This window comes from Pantherophis guttatus, chromosome 2 (assembly GCF_059756535.1).
Source record: "Pantherophis guttatus breed Tessera chromosome 2, ASM5975653v1, whole genome shotgun sequence".
Classification (NCBI taxonomy): domain Eukaryota; kingdom Metazoa; phylum Chordata; class Lepidosauria; order Squamata; family Colubridae; genus Pantherophis; species Pantherophis guttatus.
Genome location: NC_142064.1, coordinates 213,212,917 through 213,239,211, shown reverse-complemented (window position 1 = coordinate 213,239,211; position 26,295 = coordinate 213,212,917). Strand labels below are relative to the sequence as shown.

Below are 26,295 nucleotides of genomic sequence, written 5' to 3'. Positions count from 1 at the left end.
AGTTATCAACACCCACCTATCTCACATGGAACACTGCCAAAGAGCTAATTTCCAGGCGTAGGGCAAGGCCAAACGGCACAGAGTCACAAACAGAATTTCCAACTCTTGAATCAGCCAGATGAATTAATTGCTTCCTGCAAAAGCTCACGTCCCATTCGCTTCTCTTTTATGTCTTATGGGAGGGGCCAATCATCTCCAAGCCTTACTCCCAAGTTGACCCTGTTTCCTTAATTGTTCCTGTCTCTTGTCAGCTTTGTGCATGCGCACACTGGGAACAGGCTCATGCTGTTCTTTTGCCTTGCTGATGTCAGATTCCAGAGACTCTGGAGACAGCAAAGAATTATCAGATGGCCTTGGACCCCTGTCTGCCTCCAACTCAGAGCCATCGTCCGAGTCTTCCCCAGACTCCAGGACTGGCCCACTTTCAGTGGTGGGATTCAAGTAATATAACAACCGGTTCTCTGCCCTAATTATTTCTTCCAACAACCAGTTTGCCAAACTGCTCAGAAAGTTAACAACCAGTTCTCCCGAATTGGTGCGAACTGGCTGAATCCCACCACTGCCCACATTCCTCCCCAACCTCCTCACTGTCCGAATCTGGTGCCACCTCTGCTGGCCACTGGTGGACCACAACACCTTGGCTATTCTCAATTTGCAAAGAGCCTACTCTGTCTGCCTGCCTGCCTGCCTGCCTGCCTATCAAATCTATACACCACCCATCTCACTGTAGAAATGATTCTGGGCAGTATACAATAAAAGAGACCATTAAATCCCACACAAAACACACAAAAATACACAGTGTTAAAAAGAGGAAAAGATAATTTTATGTATCCCCACCAAATGGAATTGGTTGTTCATTCCTAGGTCCTGACTGATTACATGTCTAGTAGTAATTTCATTATTCTTTCATACTATTGTAGAATAGGGAAGATTAATGTGTGACCTCCAGATTATTTCACTTCAATTCCCAGTAGCCCGAGTCCACATGGCCCTGTGAGCTGTAGTTTAACCTTTGGGGAGGGCCACAAACTTCCCCACCTCTCTAAGAGATACTCCCTTGGAATAACAAATTCAATTTTTAAAAATAAAACTATGATCACGTTTTTATTCTATTTGGCAATGAGAGAATCGGAAAAAATGTTTTAAATAAGCAATTGTCTAACTGATCTCTTTTCTTGATTTTGTGGTGAAAAAAGTTCCAACTGCTGCTTCTTTCTGTGCACTGTCTAAAAATGTCAGTGGTTGACCATGGTCTAAAGCAGGGGTGTCAAACTCGATTTCATTGAGGACTGCATCAGGGTTGTGTTCAACCTTGGGTGACCAGGGTGGGTGTGGACAGCTCAATATCACTTGTCAAGGTGCTGTTTTTGGCCATGATGGCCTCCTGCAGCGCTCTGCCAGCAACAATGGAGCCTGGGGAAGAGACCATCGCAGCTGAAATCAGAGCCTGGGAGGGACGCAAGTGGCCCTCCTGACCCCTATTTTTGCTGGCAGAGGCACCATGGATCAGTCCTTTGCTGTTTCTAGGGCAGCCCCATGGGCCAGATCTAAGCATCCTGGGGGCCAGATCTGGCCCACGGGCCTTGAGTTTGACACCCCTGGTCTAAGGTCTTTGTAGAGGACACGCCTGAGCACCGACCTAAGGGCTTCCCTTTTTCAGGACATCAATTATCATTGGGTGTTTTCTTCATAATTGTCCTGCATTTAATTGCAATTGTTTAATCCTTAAGACAATTACGATAGAAATGTTTCTCATTTGAACTAGCTCAAGAATACAGGGATATATAAAGAAATTTGATGTGTTGAAAATAGAAAGACCAGAAATATTTTTATGTATAGAATATTTTTTCCTTTCCTAGGACAATTGATGGTGTGACATATCCAGGAACTATAAAGGAAAAAGAAGCTGCTCAAAAACAGTATCAACAAGCAGTTTCAAGAGGACAGACAGCTGGTCTAGTAAAGTGAGATTTTTTTTTTTTTAATCTTGGTAATTTATTTCAGGATGACAAAAAAGAGAGGGAAATGTATGGATATGTACACAGAACCCAGTACCTTGGAGGAAGAGTTGACTTTTGTGCAGTTATTTCAGCAAATTGCTAGTGGACAAGAATAGGTGTGATCAATACTACTTCTAAGTCCAGACTGTGCATTCAATGGAGCACACATATTCAACTGCACTGCATACCAGCATCAAAAAATACCATTTTGGATGAGAAAGGATGAGAAAGTTTACAACTATTTGCAGACCCATTGTGTAAGGGGAGGAAAATTTATCAGGTTTTTTCCCCCCTTTTCATTTCAGCATCCAGCCAGGGTGGGTTTTTTCTATATTTAAAATTTGATGATTATTTGACTTTTTCCTTCTTTGTACATCTATCTATCTATCTATCTATCTATCTATCTATCTATCTATCTATCTATCTATCTATCTATCTATCTATCTTTCTTTCTTTCTTTCTTTCTTTCTTTCTTTCTCTCTCTCTCTCTCTCTCTCTCTCTGTCTCTCTCTCTCTCTTTTCCTTCCTTCCTTCCTTCCTTCCTTCCTTCCTTCCTTCCTTCCTTCCTTCCTTCCTTCCTTCCTTCCTTCCTTTTTGTTATTGTTGGATGTATATTTTTTCTGGGCTTTTTTTCCTGTGTTGTATTGTATTCCCATTGATAAAACATAATAAATATATATTTTTAAAAATACCATTTTGGAGAGTATGTAGGAGTTCCATTTCTCACAACTTGACTTTTTTGTTTAATTTCACTGACGTTTAACTATTTAAAATTATTCCTTTAAATAAAAATATCCTAAAATGTATTTTATTTTAATGGCATGTATGCAATTAAAAAACTGGGCCTTTCTAGGGCTTCCGGGAGGAAGACAGAAAAATTCACTGTTTCAGTCAATATTGCAGCATCCAGTGAAGTGGTTTTTGAGTTGGTCTTTGAGGAGCTGCTGAAACGAAGATTTGGCTATTATGAGATGTTCATAAAAGTCAACCCAAAGCAGCTTGTCAAGAACTTTGAGGTAATGTACTTCTGAAATTACACATTGATGGTGTAAGTTTTTTCCAGAATGCATTTAAATGTGTGGTAGTACACATTTTATAATTTTTATTACTATACATTTATGCTACTTAAGATGATAGTAAGAACAGATAGTAACTGTTCTTCTCAAGATTCAAAGAAAGATTTAGAAACCAGCATTAGTATGGGGTCCTCTTTGGAGGCCTCTTCCTGAATTTGTCAGTGAATTTGTCAGTGACAGCATGACTCCAATTAACATTTCAGATTGAGGTCAACATCTTTGAACCCCAGGGCATCAGTTATCTGGAAGCTGAAGGTTCATTCATCACCAATGACTTGTTACCAGTCTTACAGAAGTCTTTTTCAGGAAAAAAGGTATACTAGACAGCAGTCTTAGTCAAAATGAGTTTATTTTTTTCTAACAAAATATGAAATTTCAACAATGGTTTATTTTATTTACTTAAAGGATTCCTACTGCTGCTCATCTGATGTGTAACAACTCTGTATGACTCATAAAACAACATTAAAAGAAAACTAACCACCAAAAAGCCAAAATGAATCCCAGCATCCTGATCAATGCTTCCTAACCCATCAGTAGACATAGGGCTCCATCCTCACTTCCTCTCAGTGCTTGGAGAAAGAGCCAGCTCTTTTCTGGTTTCTGGAAAGCTTCGAAAAAGAAGGGAAAACTGCCAGATTTTATGAGGAAGGCTGTTCCCCACAGCAGGGGCTACTATAGAAAAAATATGTTTTCTTGGTCCCCCTAGGACAGTGATGGCTAACCTTTTTGCCATTGCATGCCAAAAGCAGGGGTCACGTGGGAGGGGGTCATGCATACACATGCCCACACCCATAATTCTATGTGCCCCAACCCCTGTGCATGTGTGTGCGACCCCACTGCGCTCCCTGGTTTTTGGCATGCAATGGCCTGGTGGGCCTGGTAGGCCCGTTTTTTGTCCTCCCCAGGCTCCAGAGGCTTTCTAGGAGCCTGGGGAGGGCAATAACGGCCTTCCCCACCCCCACCACCCCCGGAGGCTGGAAACAGCCCATTTGCCGACTTTCAGTGGGACAGGAAGGCCCAAAAATCAGTTGGCCAGCACACGCATGTGCGCCGGAGCTGAGCTCGCGTGCCCACTGATATGGCTCCGTGTGCCACATGTGACACAGGTTCGCCATCACGGCCCTAGGAAGTTAAGGGAATATATTAAAGGAATAATATATTCATTGGACATGAGAAACGAATAATTAATTTGGAAATGTAAAGTAAGCCCACAGTTCCCAAACTGTGTGTCACAGTGCCTGTGAACTCTTAAGGATGCTCTGGGATTGTTTTACTACTTAATAATCTTGTAGTAGAGTAAACCTGACAAGGAAACCAAAGCCATGTAGGTCAGTGTTATTTTTATTGTAAAGCTTTAGTAAACTTACTAGTCTGAATACACTTCCCCCCTCTCTACCTTTATTGTAGCATGAATTAAGGAGGACTTGTCTAAAATGGTTACTTATGTTGCATTTTTGACCAGGGCACAAGCCCCTTTTATCTGACTGTTGCTTTAGTAGTGCCAGGATGCAGTTTGGGAATTGCCAAGGTGCTGTGAGAAAATTACTGAGACACCTAAGGACACCTTGAAGAGAGAAGGTTTGGGACCCTTTGAACTAGACAGTTATTTGAAGGCATAGCATAGAGTTTTGTTGCATGCTTTGAAGGTTTAGATTGTTTTATCTGATGTGTAACAACTCTGTATGACTCACATTAAAACAAAAGTAAGCAATAAAACTAATCACCAAAAAGCCAAGACTAATCCCAGCGTCCTGATCAATGCTTCCTAACCCATCAGTAGACCTAGGGCTCCATCCTCACTTCCTCTCAGTGCTTGGGAAAAGAGCCATATGCAAGATGTCAATTTCTCTGTGAAGCAGGTATTCATATTTATAGAGTCCCACTGAATATAGATTGCATATGCATGGTTAAATTTGATAAACTTATGTCTGTGCATTTATAGGGGTGCATATGTATACATTGTGTTTTCAGGGCAAAGTTTCTTTCAAGCCAACTCTGGATCAACAACGGACCTGTGTAGACTGTCTCACAACACTACTGAATGGAGATTTTATTGTGAAGTATGATGTCAACAGAGAAGCTACAGGTAACATACAGGTAAGCAGAACTTAATTAAATGGGTGTGCTAATTGCATCTTATAAAAACTTCACTTCATATAACTTTTATCTTCTTATTTTTCAGATTGTCAATGGATACTTTGTACACTTTTTTGCACCAAAAAATATTTTACGTTTGCCTAAGAATGTTGTTTTTATCATTGATGTCAGCATCTCCATGAGGGGACGTAAACTAGAACAGGTAACTCCATATTTTAAAAGTCAGTTTCAAGGACAACTAATGCTTAAATTAGCAGAAAGGTTCTCTCAGTTTGCGTCACTAATTTTCTTTGCCAGCACTCTTGCATCCCAGTTATGAAGGCCAGGACCACGTGATTTAATACTGGACTTCAATCACACAGTAGATGGCCTCATTTCACCATTTTTTATCCCCTCCAACTCACATCAAATGCCATGATTGAAAGGAAAAGGCACGGGGTAAGCAGCAGTCTGACTGCTGCTGAGACAGACTATATAGTCAGACTGCATTTTTGCATGGAACTCATGTTTGCATCTTATGCCAACTGAAGATCTCTTATATGGAGGTTATCAATGATATGGAGATTTTGGAGGGTGGCAGATCTTCTGGCTTTTTGCAAGAGTGTGACTTCCTGTCTGCCACTGGGATCTGTACCTTCTTGGCCATTCTTGTTGGGAGTTAAGAGGGAACAAGAGGAACTGGGCAGCTCACTGTTTCTTCTAATGTTTTAGATTTTTTGGTCATGAAAATATTTATCTTGTAGAAGACCTGTGGTGATCTTCAGGAGAATGATATTTCCTTTAGAACACACAACTAAAGAGTCTCTCTCCACCCTTGTGCAGAGAAAGCTGGACTTTATTGACACATTTCCCTTTCTTTGAAAGTTAGGAATTTAGTTAGTTAGGAATCCTTTACTGGCTTTGAAAATGTTTTTATCCGTAATAATATGAAGACATTAATGTTCCTATGGCTAGAACTTTAACAAAGCCTGTGCCTGCAGCAGAATTAAAGAGATGCAGTTTGGTAGATGCAGTTTGATATATATCAGGTCTACAACAAAGAGCTTCCAAACAGGCTATGAGTGGCTACTCCAGAAAAGGAACAAAGAACAGGCAAACGGGAAGGTTCAGAAGCAATCTGGTATTCCAAAATGGCTTGGGACTAAACCGCATCAGTCCCCATCAGCATGGCCAATAGCAAGGAAGCATGGGACTGGTAATCCAGAATATTTCTCCAGAACCAAACTGCCTACTCTTGTTATGAATCCAGCTATAAACTATATCCTGGTTTATCAGCTTTTCCATAGTCGATTGTACCTCTGTATCTAGCCAAACTGAGTTCCTGTATGAATGAAAATATTTGCTGGAAGAAACCAAGTTAAACTTCTATATCTTTGTTAAGGTTTTTGCTTTAAGCATTGTTCTAATGTTTAATTTTAGACAAGAGAAGCACTGCTAAAAATATTAGAAGATATAAAAGAAGACGACTACATAAATTTCGTACTGTTCGGGAGTAACGTACACAAATGGAAAGACACCTTAATCAAAGCCACTCCTGAGAACTTGGCAGAAGCAAGACGTTATGTTCAGCAGATTGATATAGCTGGATGTATGTTTTGTGGGGAAATGGGCTGTATTTGTTTAACTGTAGTAACTAACAGTATTTGCAGTTTCTTTACTGCAGAGTAGCATGTACATTATAAACATTAACATTCCAGCAAGGGAAGAAAACAGTGGGAGGACAAATTGTCAGGGGGTAGAATAACATTGACCTGTCTTTCATTATTTATTTATTTTTATGCATCTGTATCCTGAGTATCATTTTAAAAAATAGATGCCTAACAACAATCACTGCCTTTTTATTATGAATAATCCAATTGATATTATCTAAAACAGTGTTTCTCAACCAGTAATTTTAAGATGTGTGGACTTCAACTCTGACAGTTCTCTAGCCAGCAGGGAGTTAAAGTTCACACATCTTAAAGTTGATAAGTTGAGAATCATTAATATAAAAACTTGATAAGATTCACTGTGGGAAGAACTGCAAGGTCTTTAAAAGAACTGCATGATATAAGGATATAAAATGAACAAATGGAGACACGAACATTGCTGAATATTTTACAGCAGGAGTGTCAAACTCAATTTCATTAAGGGCCGCATCAGGGTTATGTTTGACCTTGGGGGGGAGGGGAGGCAGGGGGTGTGGCCAGGTGGCATGGCCAGCTCGATGTTACTCGTTGGGGCTTTGTTTCCAGCTGCGACAATCTCTTGCAGCCCTCTGTCAGCAAAAACAGAGCTCCCCCTGCCTTCCTTGGCAGAGGGCTGCAGGAGGCCGTTGTGGCCGAAAATGGAGCCTGGGAGGACCACGCGTGGCCCTCCCGAATTCCGTTTTCACTGGCAGAGGCACCACGGGCCGGTCCTTCGCTGTTTCAAGGGTGGCCCCATGGCCAAATCTAAGCACCTTGAGTTTGACACCCCTGTTTTACAGGATCACAGAGAGTCTGCCTGGCAAAAGATTTTGCCTCATAATGGATGCTGAAGGAAAAGGCTCTGTTGCAATAGCATCCATAGACCACCTGGTGACATCCACAATGTCATGCCACAAACTGACTCCCTTTTCGTTTTCTGTGTCAAATATAAAAAGAGGGGGCCTTGTGTTTCAACATTGCATTGCTGATTTTGTTACACTGATATTCCTTGTCCGCTCCACCACCCCCAATGCCATTGGCCCATTAGTCTCATTCATTTTCCAATTTCTCCTGACATAAAAGCACATATCTTTGATGTATTTCTTTGTGTGAATGTATATCAAAGTCTTATATGAAATCAGACCATTGTTCCTTGGAGTTGAGTATAGGTTTGACTAGATGAGTTAATAGTTCTCCAGGGTTTCACAGACATTTTTTGAACTATCACAGTCTGAGATTCTAACCAAAGTTTAAATAAAAGATACCAAGCAGATGCTCTATTGCAGGATTTTGTAAGATGTAATACTGCATGAGCTCAACCATAGCTTTGACATGCCCTCATTCTTTAGATATAACAGCTTGAAGAAAAGAAATACAATTTTAAAAAACAGATATGGCACACAGAGAAAGGAAAAAACAATGATTTTTATCATGGAAGCCCAGTTGCTGGTAGAATGCTAAAATATTTTCTTTCATTATGTAAACATGTTAATACAAGTGCAAGTGTGAAGAGCTACAGTAATACAGAATATGGAATAACAGAGTTGGAAGGGGCTTTGGAGGTCTTCTAGTCCAATCTTCTGCTCAAGCAGAAAATCCTATACTATTCCAGACAAATGACTGTCTAATCTACTCTTAAATATCTCCAGTGATGGAGCACCCACAACATCTGGAGACAAGTCATTCCCTGATTAATTGTTCTCACTGTCAGGAAATTTCTTCTTAATTCTAGATTGGATCTCTCCTTGATAAGTTTCCATCCATTAGTTCTTGTCCTGCCTTGAGGTGCTTTGGAGAATAGGTTGAAGCCCCCACCCCATCTCTCTGTGTCAGTCTTTGAGGTGTCTATTTTCAACTTGTGCACTTTTGTTCCAGGGACAAATCTTAATGGTGGCTTAATGGCCGGTATTGAACTGCTGAATGAGGCTCACAAAAATGGTTCTTTGCCTGAAAGAAGTGCTTCCTTAATTATTATGTTAACAGACGGCAGACCCACTAAAGGTAATTTTCTTGACAGGCAAGCTTGGCATAATACTCTGGAACTTGCTTTGGGTTTCATATTTTAGTTTTACATAAATTAATCTCTGCATCTGACATATATATTTGGTATAAAACCTAATATAATTAATTTAATAATGATTTATGCACCGGTAAACACATTATGCAATTATTTAGGAGCTTTGAAGAGAATTTCAGCTTAATCAAGAATAAACCATTCAACCATGCTTAGAGTCCCTTCATTCTTCTGGCTTCAATGAGCTGGAACATGTAATAAATCCTTCAGTAAATCATCATTTCTCATTTTATCAAACCCAGGGAGTTATATAGATAATGCCTGGGTTCACACACTGTGCTAAGTATGGTTTACTAAATTCTCACTTGTTGAATACATCACAGTTGGCTGGATTTACATAACCAAGACCAAATTACTTTATGGATTAGTTTGATGTGTAACTCTAGCCAAGCCAATGAACAAATTTTGAACAAACTAGGTTATGTAACTTTAAACCATACTTTAAACCATACTTGCACAAAACTATTGCACACAAAAAACGGTTCCTGGTTGCTTCATGCATTCATATAAAGGGAAAAACAAAAAGCGTTTGGGTGTGACAAAAAATAATTCAGATCTCAACTCTCTTATCAAAATACAGTGTGCTGCTTTGTTAATATGAACCACAATTATATGTTAACTGAATCAGAACAGGAAACTGCTGTCCTGAGTGGCAATCTGATTTCAAAAGCAAGCCATGTTCAAAATTCATACTAAGCTGAGTTTTTATTACTTGGGGTATTATAAGTGAAACAAGAACAACAAAAATGTATTATTAAAAAAATTATGTTAACTTTTCGTGTGTTTTCCTGTAGGAGAATTAAACACAGACACAATTTTAGAAAATGTTAGAAATGCTATTCAAGGAAAGTATCCTTTATATAATCTTGGGTTTGGCTATGATCTGGACTATGGATCTTTAGAAAAGATGGCATCAGAGAACAATGGGTTGGCTCGGCGTATCTATGAAGATTCTGATTCTGCTCTGCAGCTGCAGGTTTAAATGATAAATTATTCATTCAACATTTGTATAAAATAATAGATAGAGATAGTTATTATATAATTGCTTTACTTTTAAGTCTATTAAAAAAAAATAAAGTCCAGCAGTAACATCCTTTTCTAGATGAGCATGGCTTGGGATAGGTCAGCCAGATAGGTCACCCAATGAGTTCTCCAGTGCAATAACAGAAAGATTAGTGGAAGGGAACTCTCGTTTAGCCTCAGATTGCATGCCCCAGAGCATGTTACGTTGGATTGTTTTTGTAGCTGAATAAGTCTTACCTACTGTACTTCCCAGTGACTTGTATCTTAACAGCCACCTCCACAGCTACTAAGGATAGTCACATTGCAAGTATATCTTTATTTATTTATTTATATCCCACCTTTATTAATTTTTTAATAAACAATTCAAGGCAGTGAACACTACTCCTCCCTCCTCCTAATTTCCTCACAACCTGTGAGATGGATTGAGCTGAGGGAGAGGTGACTGGCCCAAAGTCACCCAGCCAGCTTTCATGACTAGAACTCATAGTGTCCTGGTTTCTAGGCCAGCACCTTAACCACTGCATCACTGGCTCCTTAGTAAATAATGGAATTTAATGGGGCACCCATTCCCCTTGACAGACTGTCAAGTTGAAGTTTTACTGATAATTGGGTCAAGGTGTTTCTATATTTGCTTTAAAAAAAACCATTCTCTTTGATTTCCCTTTAGGGCTTTTATGATGAAGTGGCCAATCCTTTACTTACTGAAGTGGAGTTACACTACCCTGAAAATGCCATCTCTGATCTGACTCAAAATCATTTTAAACACTATTATGACGGTTCTGAAATTGTTGTGGCTGGACGCATCATAGACGATCTTCTCAACAGTATAACTGCAGATGTGAAAGCTCATGGGGTAAATACAAGATTGGATCCTTCTCCACTCACGTGCGGGAGAGCAGCCCCATCTCTATATAACGGTTCCCTATTTAAAAGGGTCATATAAATGGGAACTTGTCATTCAAAGCACAACAACTCATCTATTAAAATAGGGCTCCTCAAATGTGAGTGTGTGGACCGGCAGCGGTCCATGGCATGCCAGAAACTGGGCCACGCAAACAAGCGAAGCCCCATCCGTGGGATGCAGACAGCACGCGAAACCATACCCCTTCTGGTCAATGGAAAAACCTCTCTCCACAGACTCAGTCCCTGGTGCCCAAAAGGTTGGGGGGCTGCTGTATTAAAACATAGTCCAAGGAGTCATTTCAGTACTTTCCATATCTGGCATCCAGTAAGTAGAAAGTGTATAGTATGTGTGCCAGAGTCTCTCTGTGTGTACATAGGAGACTTAAATGAACATTCTGCTTCTGGATCTTTTGGAGCCCTAAAAGGGTTAGGAAATTGGGGTGCTCAGCAATACAGCCATATTTATGGCCAATTCTAGGGTCCCACAGTCCACAACCACTTTTTACAAAAGCTTTGCCTGTTCATTACAAAACCATACCCAATGAGTACTATTGGTTAGCTTGCTGACCATGGCATTTGCTTAACAACCATGAATTTGCTTAATAACCACTGCAAAAAAGGTAAAATTAGTTGGTCCAACCATTTTATGACCATCGTGACTTACAATTGTGAAGTCCAGGCTCCCTTACTGTCATATGTTGAGGCATACCTATAGATGCTGTGACTGCTGTACAGTAAACTATTACTATAAATATAAACAATCTGAATTGCTGTCATACAAATGAATCAGTAAAAGAAAGCTTTTCTTTTAAAAAATTTCTAACAGGCCGAAGATGACCTAACTTTCTCTGAAGAATCAGATATTAGTCAAACAGCCAAAGATTTTGAAGATCAGGAGTACATATTTGGGGATTACATTGAGAGACTTTGGTCTTACTTAACCATTCAACAGCTTTTGGAAAAACGGTAATGAAGAATATTTTCCTCATAATACTACCAGTTTAGAAATTTTATAGAAATATCCTGTTTAATCCAACGAAGTAGCAATCCTATGCGTAACTACCTGGGCATAACCCAGAGGTGGGTTTCAGCAGGTTCTGACCAGTTCTGGAGAACCGGTAATGAACATTTTGAGTAGTTTGGAAAACCGGTAGTAAAAATTCTGACTGGCCCCACCCCCACCTATTCTCTGCCTCCCAAGTCCCAGTTGATCAGGAAGGAATGGAGATTTTACAGTATCCTTCCCCTGGAGTGGGGTAGGAATGGAGATTTTTACAGTATCCTTCCCCTGCCACGCCCACCAAGTCACACCCACCAGCCATGCCAGTATCCTTCCCCTGCCACACCCACCAAGTTACACCCACAGAACCAGTAGTAAAATTTTTTGAAACCCACCACTGGCATAAGCCGCATAAAACACAGAGTTTTTTGCGTTTGTCACATTGATTTGTAGAATTTCTAAACCACATGTTCATTGTTAAAAAACAATATCATACTGAAATATTTAAAAACATAATTTATGATAAAACTTAAAAGAATCAAGGATTTAACTAAATAACCCCATAGAAAATACAAAACAGCTCAATATGTAGGGGAGCTATAATTATAGCATTATAAATATTGCAATACTTACTCTATTTTCATTTGTTCTAAAATTTTATTAAAATATAGTTTGCTCAATTTAGAAGGCAGCTTGAGTCCAAAATGGCTCTGGGTGGCTTGCATAATTAAAACACAACAGAAAACAATTAAAAAGAGAGAATTAAAAAAATGCATTGTCAGTATCAGAATTTTATACAACAGCCTTTTAAATGTAAATAACACCGCAACCTCCATGTCAGTGTATCAAGCTGTGAAAGTATTGTACAACTAAGATATTAGGCGGCAGATGCCTTTTAATAAAGAAATCATTGCAGCAGAGGTGGGTTTCAGCTGGTTCTGACCAGTTCTGGAGAACCGGTAGCGGAAATTTTGAGTAGTTCGGAGCATCAGTAGTAAAAATTCTGACTGGCCCCGCCCCCATCTATTCTCTGACTCCCAAGTCCCAGCTGATCAGGAGGAAATGGGGATTTTGCAGTATCCTGCCCCTGGAGTGGGGTGGGAATGGAGATTTTACAGTATCCTTCCCCTGGAGAGGGGTGAGAATGGAGATTTACAGTATCCTTCCTCTGCCACGCCCACCAAGCCATGCCCACCAAGCCATGCCACACCCATCAAGCCACGCCCACAGAACCGGTAGTAAAAAAATTTGAAACCCATCACTGCATTGCAGCTTCTTGTCTTCAATTTCAGACTCTACAAAATGTTCATAAAAGACATGCTCAGGATGGAAACATACGATGGAAACAGTCATTTTCATTTACTTGACCCCAGTATTTAGTTGTCAAACTATTACTGCATTTGATTACTATTGTAGATATTAGTCATTTTTTGACTATGTATTGCATCCTTTTTTAAAAAAAAAAGAGGAAGAAAAAGAAGGCCTTTATGCCACTGGCTGTAAAAACATCTAGTGGTAAGTAATATATAAGATATTTTTCTGTCATCTAGGAATTCAGCAAAGGGCGATGAGAAGACTAATCTTACTGCCAAAGTCCTGGAGATGTCTCTGAAGTATAAGTTTGTGACTCCTCTGACATCCATGGTGGTCACAAAGCCAGAAGACAATATTGATAATGCTGCAATTGCTGACAAGCCGCTAGAAGGTACCAATACCTACTAACTTTTATAATGTTACCAATAAAGGACATAAGTGATATTGTCACACATATGAAATAGCTGTATTTACATGTGGAGATACTCTGAAGCACTTCAGTGAAGCAGCCACATAAACCTGGAAAAGAATGTTTTATTGATCCAGAAAGCAATGCTTTTATGGGCTGCTATGTATTCTGAAAAAGGGACGTGGTTGCTCAGTGGCTAAGATACTGAGCTTGTCGATCGAAAGGTCGGCAGTTCAGCAGTTCGAATCCCTAGTGCTGCGTAATGGGGTGAGCTCCCGTTACTTGTCCCAGCTTCTGCCAACCTAGCAGTTCAAAAGCACGTAAAAAATGCAAGTAGAAAAATACGGACCACCTTTGGTGGGAAGGTAACAGCGTTTCGGATGCCTTTGGCATTTAGTCATGCCGGCCACATGACCACAGAGACATCTTCGGACAGCCCTGGCTCTTCAGCTTTGAAACGGAGATGAGCACCGCCCCCTAGAGTCAGAAACGACTAGCACATATGCGCGAGGGGAGCCTTTACCTTTACCTATGTATTCTGAATTATCTTTTGAAGGATTTGATTGTTTAGATTGGACTGAGTATGGTTTGTAACTGGCTAACAAATTGTACTCAATGAGTAATCCTTAATGGTACTACATCTACATGGAGGGAAGTAAGCAGTGGGGTACCACAAGGTTCCATCTTAGGCCCCGTACTCTTCAATATCTTCATAATTGACTTAGATGAGGGAAATTTGTGGATGATACTAAGCTGGCAGGAATGGCTAACACACTAGATGATGGGATTCATTTACCTTCCCTACCGGTTCGCAAACGTGAGCGTGCGCTAGTTTACCTCAATACCATTTAGCATAGCTTTCCATACTCCGATTCTATTACTTTCACTGCAGGCATGAAAGCCAGCGGGTTAACTTTGGGCCAGTCACACACACACACACACACACACACACACACACACGCACACACTTTTGTTTATCAAAGCAGTACTTTATTAATAATGTCATTTTTTTTGTTTTGCACCTTTCTTATGCCTTGTTGGAACAGCTGAGGGTAAGTTTGACTTTTTTTTTAATTTTTAACTTTAAATTTTTAAAAAAATAATTAAGGAAAATAACTAAGTGGTATTTGGGGGTTCATTACTGCCAGTGGTATAGATCTCAGGGCTCATCTGTTGTATGTCAAAACTGGCCATATGAATGGACAAGTATTTGGTCTGGATGATGGCTGTGTTTAGGAATTGGCTGTATTCATTAGAATGACCAAAGTAGCATTGGGGCAATGTATCACAAGCTCCACGCTTTCATATATCCATGAAAATGGGCTTTTATATGCAATACAGTGAGACTGCTAATTCTGTGAAGTATGTGGGGTGGCTAGAAGAATCATACTGAGAAATTGAAAAAGTAATTTTATTTCATATTCTAATGAATGGTTGTTGGAAATGTGTGATCTATCTACTTTGGAAAGGGTATTTTCTACTAATTAAAGGATGTAGCAATGTGTTATGCTATGGCAGCAATTTTGTGTAGTTTTACAATAATATTTTGTATTGTTTATATTAGTGTATTTATTAGTAAACTAGTGACTTGTGATAACTTGTGACATGTAAGTATTTCTACCACTTTTTACTCTTAGTTAGTTTGGGATTGTGTAGCCCTCCCCCCAATTTTCACTCTTTTTCTTTTGGTTTCTATTGTAGTATAAAATTGTTTTGTTAATTGTGTATATTAGATATGTAAAATTAAAATTAAAAAATTGCTCCCTTTCTCTATAATATATTTAGAATGCATTGGAAAAAGTAATTGAAGGAACTGATTTGAATGCTGGATGTGGCAAATATTCTGGGTATTTTGATCCTTCAGGAATTCATCTGTAGAAATTCCTAATAATAAAATAACACTTAAGAAAAGTGGGGATTTAGGGTTCTTTTCCTTATTCACATTAATGTAATTCTTTGCATTTCTTTCATTTGCAGCTACTCGACAATGTAAGTGACAATTCTATATTTTTGAACTATCTCATTTCATTAAAAAGGAATTGGATAAAATTGTTTCTGTGACATTTCTTCTGAACTGATTGAAAATACTGCTAACAGTAATATTGAAAAAAACCCACAGAGATACGTTATTTTCCTTGTTTACATAATAATCAATCTGCCTGTGGATCTGAAAAATTGTATTGCTTTTTTTAGTTGGATTTTATTGTTTTGCAGTAAAAGAATAGTTATACACCGCTCTGAAATCTCTTGTGAGAAATTGCTTATAAAGAAATGTAAATAAATAAATAAATAAATAAATAAATAAATAAATAAATAAATAAATAAATATAACCACTTCTAGTCTCCAAGAGACTTTATCTCCATCAATTTATCTTTTCACAACAAGCATTTTAAAGCTATTTAGTGCCGTGACCATCTATGGAATCCCCTTTTACTCAGGATCTGGCTTCTATACAGTCATAAATCTAAGTTGTTATTGTGGTCAGTGTAACTGCCTCTGAAGCGGGTTCCTTCCTATTGGGGAAATCCAGTGGTGAAATCCATTTTTTTAAACTACCAGTTCTGTAGGCGTGGCTTGGTGGGCATGGCAGGGGAAGGATACTGCAAAATCTCCATTTCCACCCCACTCCAGGGGAAGGATATTGCAAAATCCCCATTCCCACCCCACTCTGGGGCTAGCCAGAGGTGGCATTTGCCGATTCTCCGAACTACTCAAAATTTCCGCTACCAGTTCTCCAGAACCTGTCAGAAGCTGCTGGATTTCACCCCTGGGGAAATCTTATAGAAGAACATGACTAAATCTGCATGGGCATAGTTCAGGATAAGCCTTCAAGTGGTTGAAATAAACTGCCTTAATAAAAGCAACTCACTGAAAAGTAATGTCATTTTTTTTGAGGGAATTGTTGGTATATGGACTGTCCATGTTCATGACTGCCTGCAGAATATTCTCTTGGAGATGATCAATTAATTTTCATTTCAAAGTTGAAATGAAGTGAGTAGGCTTTCATAAATAAATAGATATATAGACAGCACAGAATTGAACCAATAGGAATGCCCAAAATGAACCATTATAATTTTTGATCAGTTAATTAAAAATCCTTGACAGAAATTCTTCAAGTATATCAGTACAGATTTATTGTACTCTTCTTGTATGACTTTTCTTTGTTAGTTGATTGGAATCTCATTAGAATGATACATGTTATTTTATTTCATTCATATTGTTTTTTCCATTTCTTTTATTTATTTGACAATAGCAGACATTTTACAAATAAAAAACAGTCACATGAAATATAGTGTTGACATTCACTGAAACTCTGCTGTTAAAATCAGGATGAAAACTGAATTAAAAATTCAGTGTGCCTTAAAGTTGGTAAAATAAATACAGCTATCCTAATTTCAGTTGTGTAACCCCTTTTCTTTTCCCCCCTGTGCAGTAGTATCAGCATCTTATCCATCATATAGTTCATCAGTACCTAGTCACAGGTACACAAGTGGTAAGTTTTGTTTTGATGTCTTTTTTTTTTTGTAAATGGAAAGAAGTAGAAAAGTGTAATATCTAAAGTCTGCTGGTGGACACTTTATATTGTGATTATTTTACCATAAAACAAATTAGTAATATACATGGGTTCCATCCAGTGGTGGAATTCAAATAATTTAACAACCAGTTCGCCCAGGGTCAGGTTGGCTGTCGTGGGAAGCATGGCCCATCCCCGTCCTCCAGCTCCACTGCACATGTGAGACGAGCCTTCCCGCGATGGGCAACCTGACTCTGGGCGAATTGGCTGTTATATTATCACCACCACCCCACTATCAAAGTGGATCCTGGGCGCTGCGCTGTGCTGCAATGGAAAAACGTGCAATGGAATGGCCAGCACGAGGAAAGGAGGAGGAGCAGGGAGAAGAAAGAGGGACACACCGGCCGCTCCGTTGCCCATTTTTCCATTGCAGCGCAGCACAGCGCCCAGGATCCACTTTGATAGTGGTGGGTGGGTAATTTAACAACCAGTTCACCTGAACTAGTGCAAACCAGTTGAATCCCACCACTGGTCCCATCTAATTTGGAGGTTTAGGACTATGCTAAAAGAGTAGCGTACAGACCCCTTTTTCACAGGTTATATCCTTTTTTGTTTCTAGTTTTCTCTAACTGTGGTTTGCCATGCCATGAAACCTGACAAATAATAATTTAGTTAGCATGGCTGAAAATTCTGCTTTGCCAAACCATTTGCAGGCAGTCCTCAGTTAGTAATGGGAACTGGGATTGGAATTTCCATTGCTAAGTGATGCAACAGTAAAGTGCAACATCATGCGGACGCATTGCTTAGCAACAGCAACCCCAACAATCCCCACTGCCATCATTAAGCAAGGATGACAGGTCCTTAAGCGAGTTCCAGGTAACTTGCAAAAATGGCCAGCAGGCAGGTAAGATATAGTGCATAGTGCAAGCATAGCAGTCCAGGAATGGCTGCTGCCAGGCAGAGGAGAGTGTGAGAGATTTACCAGAGTGACTTGCAGCCTTCCCTGTCAGTTTCCTCATTGACTTTGCTTGTGGGAAGCCAGCAGAGAAGGTTGCAAAAGGTGAACATATGATCACGGGATACTGCAACCCTTGAAATTGTGAACTAGTTGTCAAGTGCCCAGGTCACAGTCATGTGACTGTGGGAGTGCTGTGATGGCTGGAACTTTGAAGACTGGTAGCATGTAAGTCTTCTTTTTCAGTACCATTGTAACTTTGAACAGTCACTTAATGAATGGTCGATAACGAAGAAGTATCTCTATAGCTATGTTATCATCTCACTCAAAATGTTAATCAGATGGTTCATCAATTGTAGCAAACACTGGTTAGAAAAATCTAGGATATGGACAAGAGAATTTCTGTACAAAAGGAGATTAGTAGGTGAATCTAAATCTAAAACTCCAGTGCAAATTTTATATGAAAATATTTCCATCACATATTCGCATCGTACTCGTGTCAGAAGCACCGAGGCGTTTCTGGATTGAAAAGATTAGTTGGTAACATCACCATTTCCTGGGGGACTTCCAATTTGTGGCTCCTTTCATGTCCCTCTCAAGAGCTGGAGTGAAGAATGGAAGCTCACCCCGCCTCACAGCAGCATTTGGGTCTCGAATGTGGGCTTGCTAACCTCCAATCCAGCATCCTAACCACGTGAGCCACTGTGCTACCTTCAACTCATTGGTACACTGAAAGTATTACGATACTGAAAATATTATCATAGTATGTGAACCAAATTCATAGGAGATCTAATTTACCCAGAAAATGTCAATAAAATGGCTTTGGAATTAAACCTCAAACGTGCAAAGTGAAATCTTAACAAATAGTGATGCAAAATTCATAATGTAGTCTGTTTGGCTTTATTTAAAGTCTCGTGGGAATGTAATTTGATTAAAAGCAAAATAGCCGTTGTGTACTGTATATCATGGCGTATAACAGTGAGATGTACTTAGCCATCTGGGACTTATGCAACAAGTAGTACAGTAGTGGGTTTCAATTTTGGCTGCTACTGGTTTGCCTGTGGGCATGCGTGTGTGATTGCACGCGTGTGATGCTTCTGCGCATGCACAGAAGTGTTTGCGCATGCGCAGAGATATCCAGGTGGGTGGGTGGGTTACTACTGTGGGTTACGGGTAGTAACCCACCACTGAAGTAGTGGTTAAAATAAACTATGATTGAATACCATGCCAATCAAACATCTGAGTTCAGACTCTCTTTTTGAATATGTTGATGACATTAATGATAAAAGGGGCAAAATATATCATAAGGCATAATTCTATAGAAGGCTTTGTATGAGAATCAAAGATCAAGAGACCCATTTCTCTCTGCAGTTGATGGAGATCCACATTTCATCATAGACATCCCACAAAGCGATGATCATCTTTGCTTTAACATTTATGAAGATCCAGGGAAAATTTTAAACTTAATCAGGGATCCTAGTACAGGTAAGTTGAAATGACGCTGACCCTTTCTTATTTCATCTCCTGCCTAAGGATTAGCTCAGATATTTGCGTATTTATTGATTTAATCAATTCATATGATCACCAAACTTACAAATTGCAACTTTGGGCAACTTGCCTAGGATTTAAACAGAAAAATAAGGGGAAGGGTGGGGAGGGGGGGTTGTCACAAAATGTAATCATTAGAAAACACAGCACAGCCAAGACAGTTACAAAACTGGCTGAACTAATACCATGGCCTGATGCCTGGAGGAAAGAGACACATTTTCACAGCTTTACAAAAAGAGCAGCAAGATTGGGACCATCCAAATCCTTAAGGAGGGGGCAGGGTAGAAGATGCCTTTCTGTAGAAAGAGTCTGTAACAGAGAAGGAACAAAACTGAAAAAGCCAGATTTATTATTACAGTGATTTTGCAGGGCATAAAATATACTATTTCATTGCACTAGTATATTTCTATAGCTATTGAAAACTGCTTGAACATCCTTTAATTGTATTTATTTGTAGAATAAAATCGAATTGCTTTCCCTTGAAAGAAACCTAGAAAGGGCCTCTCCTCTTCATCCTTTTTTTAAGGCATTACTGTCAATGGACAGCTGATTGGAAATAAGCAGAGCAGGAATGATGTCCAGCCACAGAACAGTTATATCGGTAGACTTGGGATTCTCAATGAAGAATTGAATATAAAGCTTGAAGTAACTCCTGAGAAAATCATTCTACACAATGGCACAAAGCAGATGACATTCACATGGTTGGATGAAGTTACCTTACTACATCCCAGGTAAGAGCTAAATCATATTTAATAGTAAAGTGGATTTGAGTCAAGAAACTCAAAGAAGGATGCTGACCCATCAAAGTATTTTATTTTATTATTAAATTCATTATTCATTATTCATAATTCATTAAATTTATTATGCTCTTACAGGCAAGGACAGTATCATACTGATTCCTGTTTTAACCTCACAACAAGACTATAGAGTGGGTTATGTTGAAAGATAGCAAGTAATCTGAACTTTAACCATGGTTAAACAGAGATCCGGGAATATGCTTGATAATTGTACTTATTCAGTTACACAATCTCTCCCTCTCCCTCTCCCTCCCTCCCTCCCTCTCCCCTCCCCCCCCGCATGAGTGTGTGTGTGTGTGTGTGTGTGTGTGTGTGTGTGTGAGAGAGAGAGAGAGAGAGAGAGAGAGAGAGAGAAACACTGGGACAAATGTCATATAATTTTGCTACATCTCCCTAGTACAGGGGTGGGCAACTGTGGCCCTTTTACAACCTGTGGACTTCAACTCCCAGAATTCCTGAGACAGCTTGGAACTCTGGGAGTTGAAGTCCACAAGTGTTAAAGTTGCCAAGGTTGGAGACCCCTGCTTTAGGATCAAACACATACTCTGCCAAGTGGCTAAAAGCTTAGGTTGTACTTAACTTTCCACAGCTAGGCTGAACCATTCACACTGAGGGAGACTTTTTTTACTCATTGGATGTTTCAGGATGAAGCTGGCTTCCTATCAGGATAGGAAAGGGGAAAATGAACACTAGTATTAGTGATGTAACCTAGCTTGGGTAATGAAACAACTGCAAGAAAACAACCCAGCTCAGAGAACAGCAAGGATCCCTCATTTCAGCCCTGAGCTACAAATATTCTGCTTTGTTGGTCATATGACACTTTTTCAACGCTGTTGTAACTTCGAACAGTCACTAAATGAAAAGTTGTAATTCGAGGATTACCAGCATTGGTGGGTTTTTTTCTTTCTCTGAGCTGTCTACTTTGCCATTATTTTTTTAAAATAAACAAATAAATCTACCAGTCAGGGGTGGGTTCTACTTACCTTTACTACTGGTTCGCAATGGGGCCACGTGTGTGAGCAAAGCAAGTGCGCACATGCGCTCTTCTGTGAATGCGCAGAAGCGTTCTGATGACGTCGGGGTCGGTGGGCAGAGCCTCCCACCAGTTTTACTACCAGTTCTATAGAACCAATGCGAACTGGGGGCAACCCATCACTGCCACCAGTGTATCATTTTTCCACTTCCTCCCACTGTTTTCATTATTTTTTCTACTCCCTGAAGTGACTGGGAAGATAATGAAACAATGCATTGGATGGACACATTAAAAATAGCAAATATAGCTGAAAAATAGATAGTACAAGGGAAAAATATAGTAATTTGAGATAAAAACTGCTTTATTCAAACTAAGATTTTGCTGTATTAAGCAAGAGATATAAACATTACGTTACAAAGAAAAATCTGCTGTAAATGTTATTACAGTAGAGGTTGTCCAGGTAAAGTAGAGAAAAAGCATTTTTATTTTAAAACTGGTTGCTGAGCCTCTGTGCCTCTGTGTTATGTGTGTGTTTAATATTTTAAGTTTACACATTTAATTTAGATTTGCATATGGAGAGTGATAAGAGAGATAATGAATCTTCTCATCGGGGGAGGGTTGAAATATCAAACAGACAAACATACAACATGCAAGAACCTTCTTCTGAAAACTTTTCTTTTCATTTATAATATTTTAAAAATAGAAAAGTTTGGGGAGTTTTTTAGACTAGGCAGCTCTGTAAATGATAGTCAGCTAAAACCAATAGACCTTCAAATCCTGTTTATTTTTCCAGCAAGATTGTAGGAAAGGCAGGAAATCCCTTTATGGCTCTAAACATCCGGCCATTCTTTTTCTTTTTTCTTTTTGATTTGATTTATATGCCGCCCTTCTCCGGAGACTCAGGGCGGCTTACAATGCGTTAAGCAATAGCCTTCATACTTTTGTATATTTATACAAAGTCAGCTTATTGCCCCCACAAACTGGGTCCTCATTTAACCTACCGTAGAAAGGATGGAAGGCTGAGTCAACCTTGAGCCTGGTAAGATTCGAACCTGCAGAAATTGAAGGCAGCTGTGTTAATTACAGGGTGCATTAAACCACTGTACTACCAAGGCTCCTAATTCAGGAATTAACTATTTCCCTACCTTCAAAATAATGCTTAAAAAGTCAGTGCCTATCCTGAATTATTTTGAAATAAGTAGTTAGAACTCAGTCAGTTCCCATCTGAATTTTAGATGGGAATTTCAGACCAAATATAGCTGGCCTGGTAACCTCATGTGGCTAACAGAACACTGATCTCTGGATCCACTTCTCCCTGGAAATCTGTATAGGATAGAATTATCTCTCAAACCCTGATCCTCCTCCATTGTCAGTGTTCTTCTTTCACCCTAGAAGCCTGTTCAGTGGCCTCTAATATACCCCAGAACCAGTGTTTCTTCAGCAACTAAAACTGCCTAAATTCTACTTTGTTTGCCTTTGTATGGGGTACCTTTTCTGTACCCCATCAATACTAACTCATTTTAGCTTCCTCCCCCTTTCCATGAGACAATCCCATCTCTCTCCCTCCCTCCCTCCTCTCTCTCTGTTTATATATACCTTATCTGCTTGTTTGTTTATTTAAATAATGTATATTGCTGCCCATCTCACAATACAGTATTTTGAGGAGGTGAGCAAAAGATTGAAACCAAAACAGAATCATAGTCAAAACAAATCAGACTCAATAATATCTCTCTCTCTCTCTCTCTCTCTATCTATCTATCATCCATCCATCCATCCATCCATCCATCCATCCATCCATCTATCTATCTATCTATCTATCTATCTATCTATCTATCTATCTATCTATCTATCTATCTATCTATCTATCTATCATCTATCTATCTAATCACATTTTTGAACCATCCATCTTCCTCACAGAGATAATCACTAAAAATACTAGTTCTAATTCAAGGCTTGGAACCAAACAAATCAACCCATGGGGTTCATATAACCTTCTGACCCCAAAGCCTCAGGGAAACAACAAGGTCTTTCATGGCTTATGACAGGCCAAAAGATCAAGGCCATCTGGATCTCAGGGAGAATGCAATTTGTTCCACGTTATTTCCCCCCCCCCAAATTTGATAACCTCCAGGCATAGTTTATATGCCTGAGAGATCACATGTCAGGGTGGCAGACAGGGTTCACATGGTCCACTTTTTCACATTGATACAAACATGCATATAGACACAGACTATAAAAATATAAATGATGAGGAAGGCCTGTCACAGGAAGGAAAGGACTTTGCAATTGCTTTCCAGAAGCAGAATGTTGAAAAAGCACATCCGCAGGTGAATTGTTGAGGGAGACGGATGTAGCAGCTTGTAGTCTGTACAGGTTTTTCTTAAGATGGTTTAGAGTCAAACCAGTATGAATGCAAGGTAAAACGAATTACAGATACACCACAGATAGGACATCTGTAATTTAGAGAGATCACATTAAAATCCGATGTCCTGTGGGATATCTCTACATTTCCCAGGATTTTTTTCCCCTGTCCTCTGTCCATATGGAAGATTTTGGAAAAGCTTTGCAAAGCTTAGAGTTTCTTTGTGGTAGTGTGGGCACATTGAAAGCAGTAGTTCTACTTGTCTCATTGGTTAAAAAATGGCTTGGGCTGCCTGCTTATACTACCATCGTATTGACCTGTTTCTATCATGTTTTCTTATGCAAACTAGTCTGACCTTGAAAATTATCCGAAAGAAGAGTCTGGAAGTATCTATGGGAGAAGGAGCAACATTTGTAATAATTTTACATCAAGTTTGGCGGAGAAATCCAACACATGGAGATTTTCTAGGGTTCTATGCACTGGATAGCCACAGATTCTCTGAACGTACCCATGGTTTATTAGGTAGGAATTTGTGCAACATTTTTGATGTGCAGAAGTTAAAAGGATCCATTCATTCTATTTAAATCTGAAAGGCACTGATAATTGAAGCTTCCTTCCATACAATATTGTGCTTGCAAAGATGAAAAGTGGCAAGCAACTGTTTTGTTATTAATATACAAGAATAAGTCTTGGATTTCTTGATGTAATATAATTAATTTTCCTTTTTGGTAATTCTTTCATAAGGTTTTTTTTTTTAATATATTAATTTCTTTTGTATACTGGGAAAAGAGGATTTAAATATCTTTCTTGACTAGTTTCATTTATGTAGATATCCAAAGAGTTGATCTTATTCCATAGAAAGGCTTCCAGGATGCAAGATGAATATCTCTCTTATTGCTTTATATTACAACCATCCTTTGAACGATGATATCATACCAGCATTGCAAATTGAGAGATATAATGTCCTATTTTTTTTCTTTTTTACAAAAAAATTAAAATATGATGAACATTTGTGTATCAGAAGGTAGTGCTATTGTTTTCAATCCCTTTTGTTTGAAATGAATGGCAGCAATGAAGTTAGAAGCGTGGTATCAGGAAGGGCACCAAGCCAGTAAAAACTCAGCTCCATCCAGTCTGTCTGACTCTACTCAAAATTAAGGGATTACAAGGTCATAATAAGGGAGGTTTTTTTTTTTTTAAAAAAAGTACAAGCTGCCCAAAACAAGAAAACTAAAAGGAAATAACAGGTATGTATTTATTATAAACTCAGGAAATTTAAAAATTGTTTTTTGAAATAAACAGCAAAAAGTTGACAAAAACTTTTAGAAAGCTGCAAACCAATTAAACGTCCAAATTAATTTGAAATAAGAATTTGGAATTAATTATAAAGAATCCTTCCTGCAGGAAAATGTTTTTTAAAAAATGTAATAAGGCAAGATTTTAAAAACTGGACACTACAGGGAACCCAAGATTTCACTTAAAGAGAAGAACACATAAACTTGTCTAATAGATACAGTATGGTGAATTCAGGAAATATTGAAGGACACGTTTGAAAAATTGTGTCAAAAGTTAATATTAACAATGTCAATCAACAGCAATATCTGACCTATATGGATAGTCTGTCTAAAAAAAAATATAATGAAAGAGAACAAGTGCTACAAGTAAGAGACTGAATTGAAAGTGGATTTAACAATGACAGGTTACAAGAATGACATGGAAATATTATTTATTGGGCATACAAAAAACAAACAAACAAACCCTGATGTTTTATTAATTAAAAGGGACAGAGAAATAATAAATCAAGTGAGTGACATGGATAATTTTCCTATATTGGGCTTAGACTTATTAAAGCTTTGAAGAAGAGACAAAGAAGAAATGAAAAGAAATCAACTTCTATGATACTATTTGAATGGAACAAAGTTTAAGATTATTAGAAGTAAAAAGAAGGAATATAAAGTTTACTCAAAGCTAAAATAGATATTTTGCTATTTCTGATAATCCTAAATGGACATTTGCTGAAATGACAATGGTTTATGAATTTGTTTATAGATAATAGATGGTATATAGAAGCAAGAGCTTATTTGTATAATTTGAGTAATTTAAGAGTGATAAGTTAATAAAATTGTTCATACTTGCTTTGTTGAAAGATGGAATCATTTCCTTACATATTTATTTCTTGTCTTTATTATAGTCTTTCTTTTCTTTCTTTTTGCTTTCTATTCTTTACATCTTTTTTCTCCCTTTCACCTTTTCCTTTCTATTTTTCTACTTTAATTTTAATTTGTATTTATTTTAGTATTTATAATCTTTAATAACAGTACTTTAAAAGTCAAGTTATATTTAATAATAGGGAGAAGTAGGTCTTTGGCTAAGTAGAACCTCTGCGAAGACAAAGATTCTGTTTAGTTTCTATTTGACATGCTTTTTTAGAAAACAGTTTAACTGATCTTGCTGCTTTCATCTTCAGGTCAGTTTTTTCACCCAATTAATTTTACCATACTTGAGGTCCATTCTGGATCTACTCCAGAGAAACCAGATGCTACCATGATAGTTAAAAATCACCAGCTGACTGTCACCAGGTA

The 26,295-nt window shown here is 38.6% G+C and overlaps 1 protein-coding gene across 1 annotated transcript in view; it reads left to right on the top strand.

Annotated features, from left to right (window-relative positions):
• LOC117678183 (inter-alpha-trypsin inhibitor heavy chain H3-like) overlaps window positions 1–26,295 on the top strand; it is a 31,785-nt gene that overhangs the window by 4,866 nt on the left and 624 nt on the right. The window contains exons 4-19 of the mRNA XM_087887739.1: window positions 1,860–1,964; window positions 2,854–3,016; window positions 3,280–3,390; window positions 5,048–5,173; window positions 5,259–5,375; window positions 6,593–6,761; window positions 8,716–8,841; window positions 9,709–9,890; window positions 10,605–10,790; window positions 11,667–11,806; window positions 13,391–13,545; window positions 17,988–18,013; window positions 19,359–19,518; window positions 20,108–20,312; window positions 24,063–24,235; window positions 26,181–26,292. Of these exons, the coding sequence (XP_087743865.1) occupies window positions 1,860–1,964; window positions 2,854–3,016; window positions 3,280–3,390; window positions 5,048–5,173; window positions 5,259–5,375; window positions 6,593–6,761; window positions 8,716–8,841; window positions 9,709–9,890; window positions 10,605–10,790; window positions 11,667–11,806; window positions 13,391–13,545; window positions 17,988–18,013; window positions 19,359–19,518; window positions 20,108–20,312; window positions 24,063–24,235; window positions 26,181–26,292 (2,256 nt within the window). The remainder of the gene's footprint in view (window positions 1–1,859; window positions 1,965–2,853; window positions 3,017–3,279; window positions 3,391–5,047; window positions 5,174–5,258; window positions 5,376–6,592; window positions 6,762–8,715; window positions 8,842–9,708; window positions 9,891–10,604; window positions 10,791–11,666; window positions 11,807–13,390; window positions 13,546–17,987; window positions 18,014–19,358; window positions 19,519–20,107; window positions 20,313–24,062; window positions 24,236–26,180; window positions 26,293–26,295) is intronic.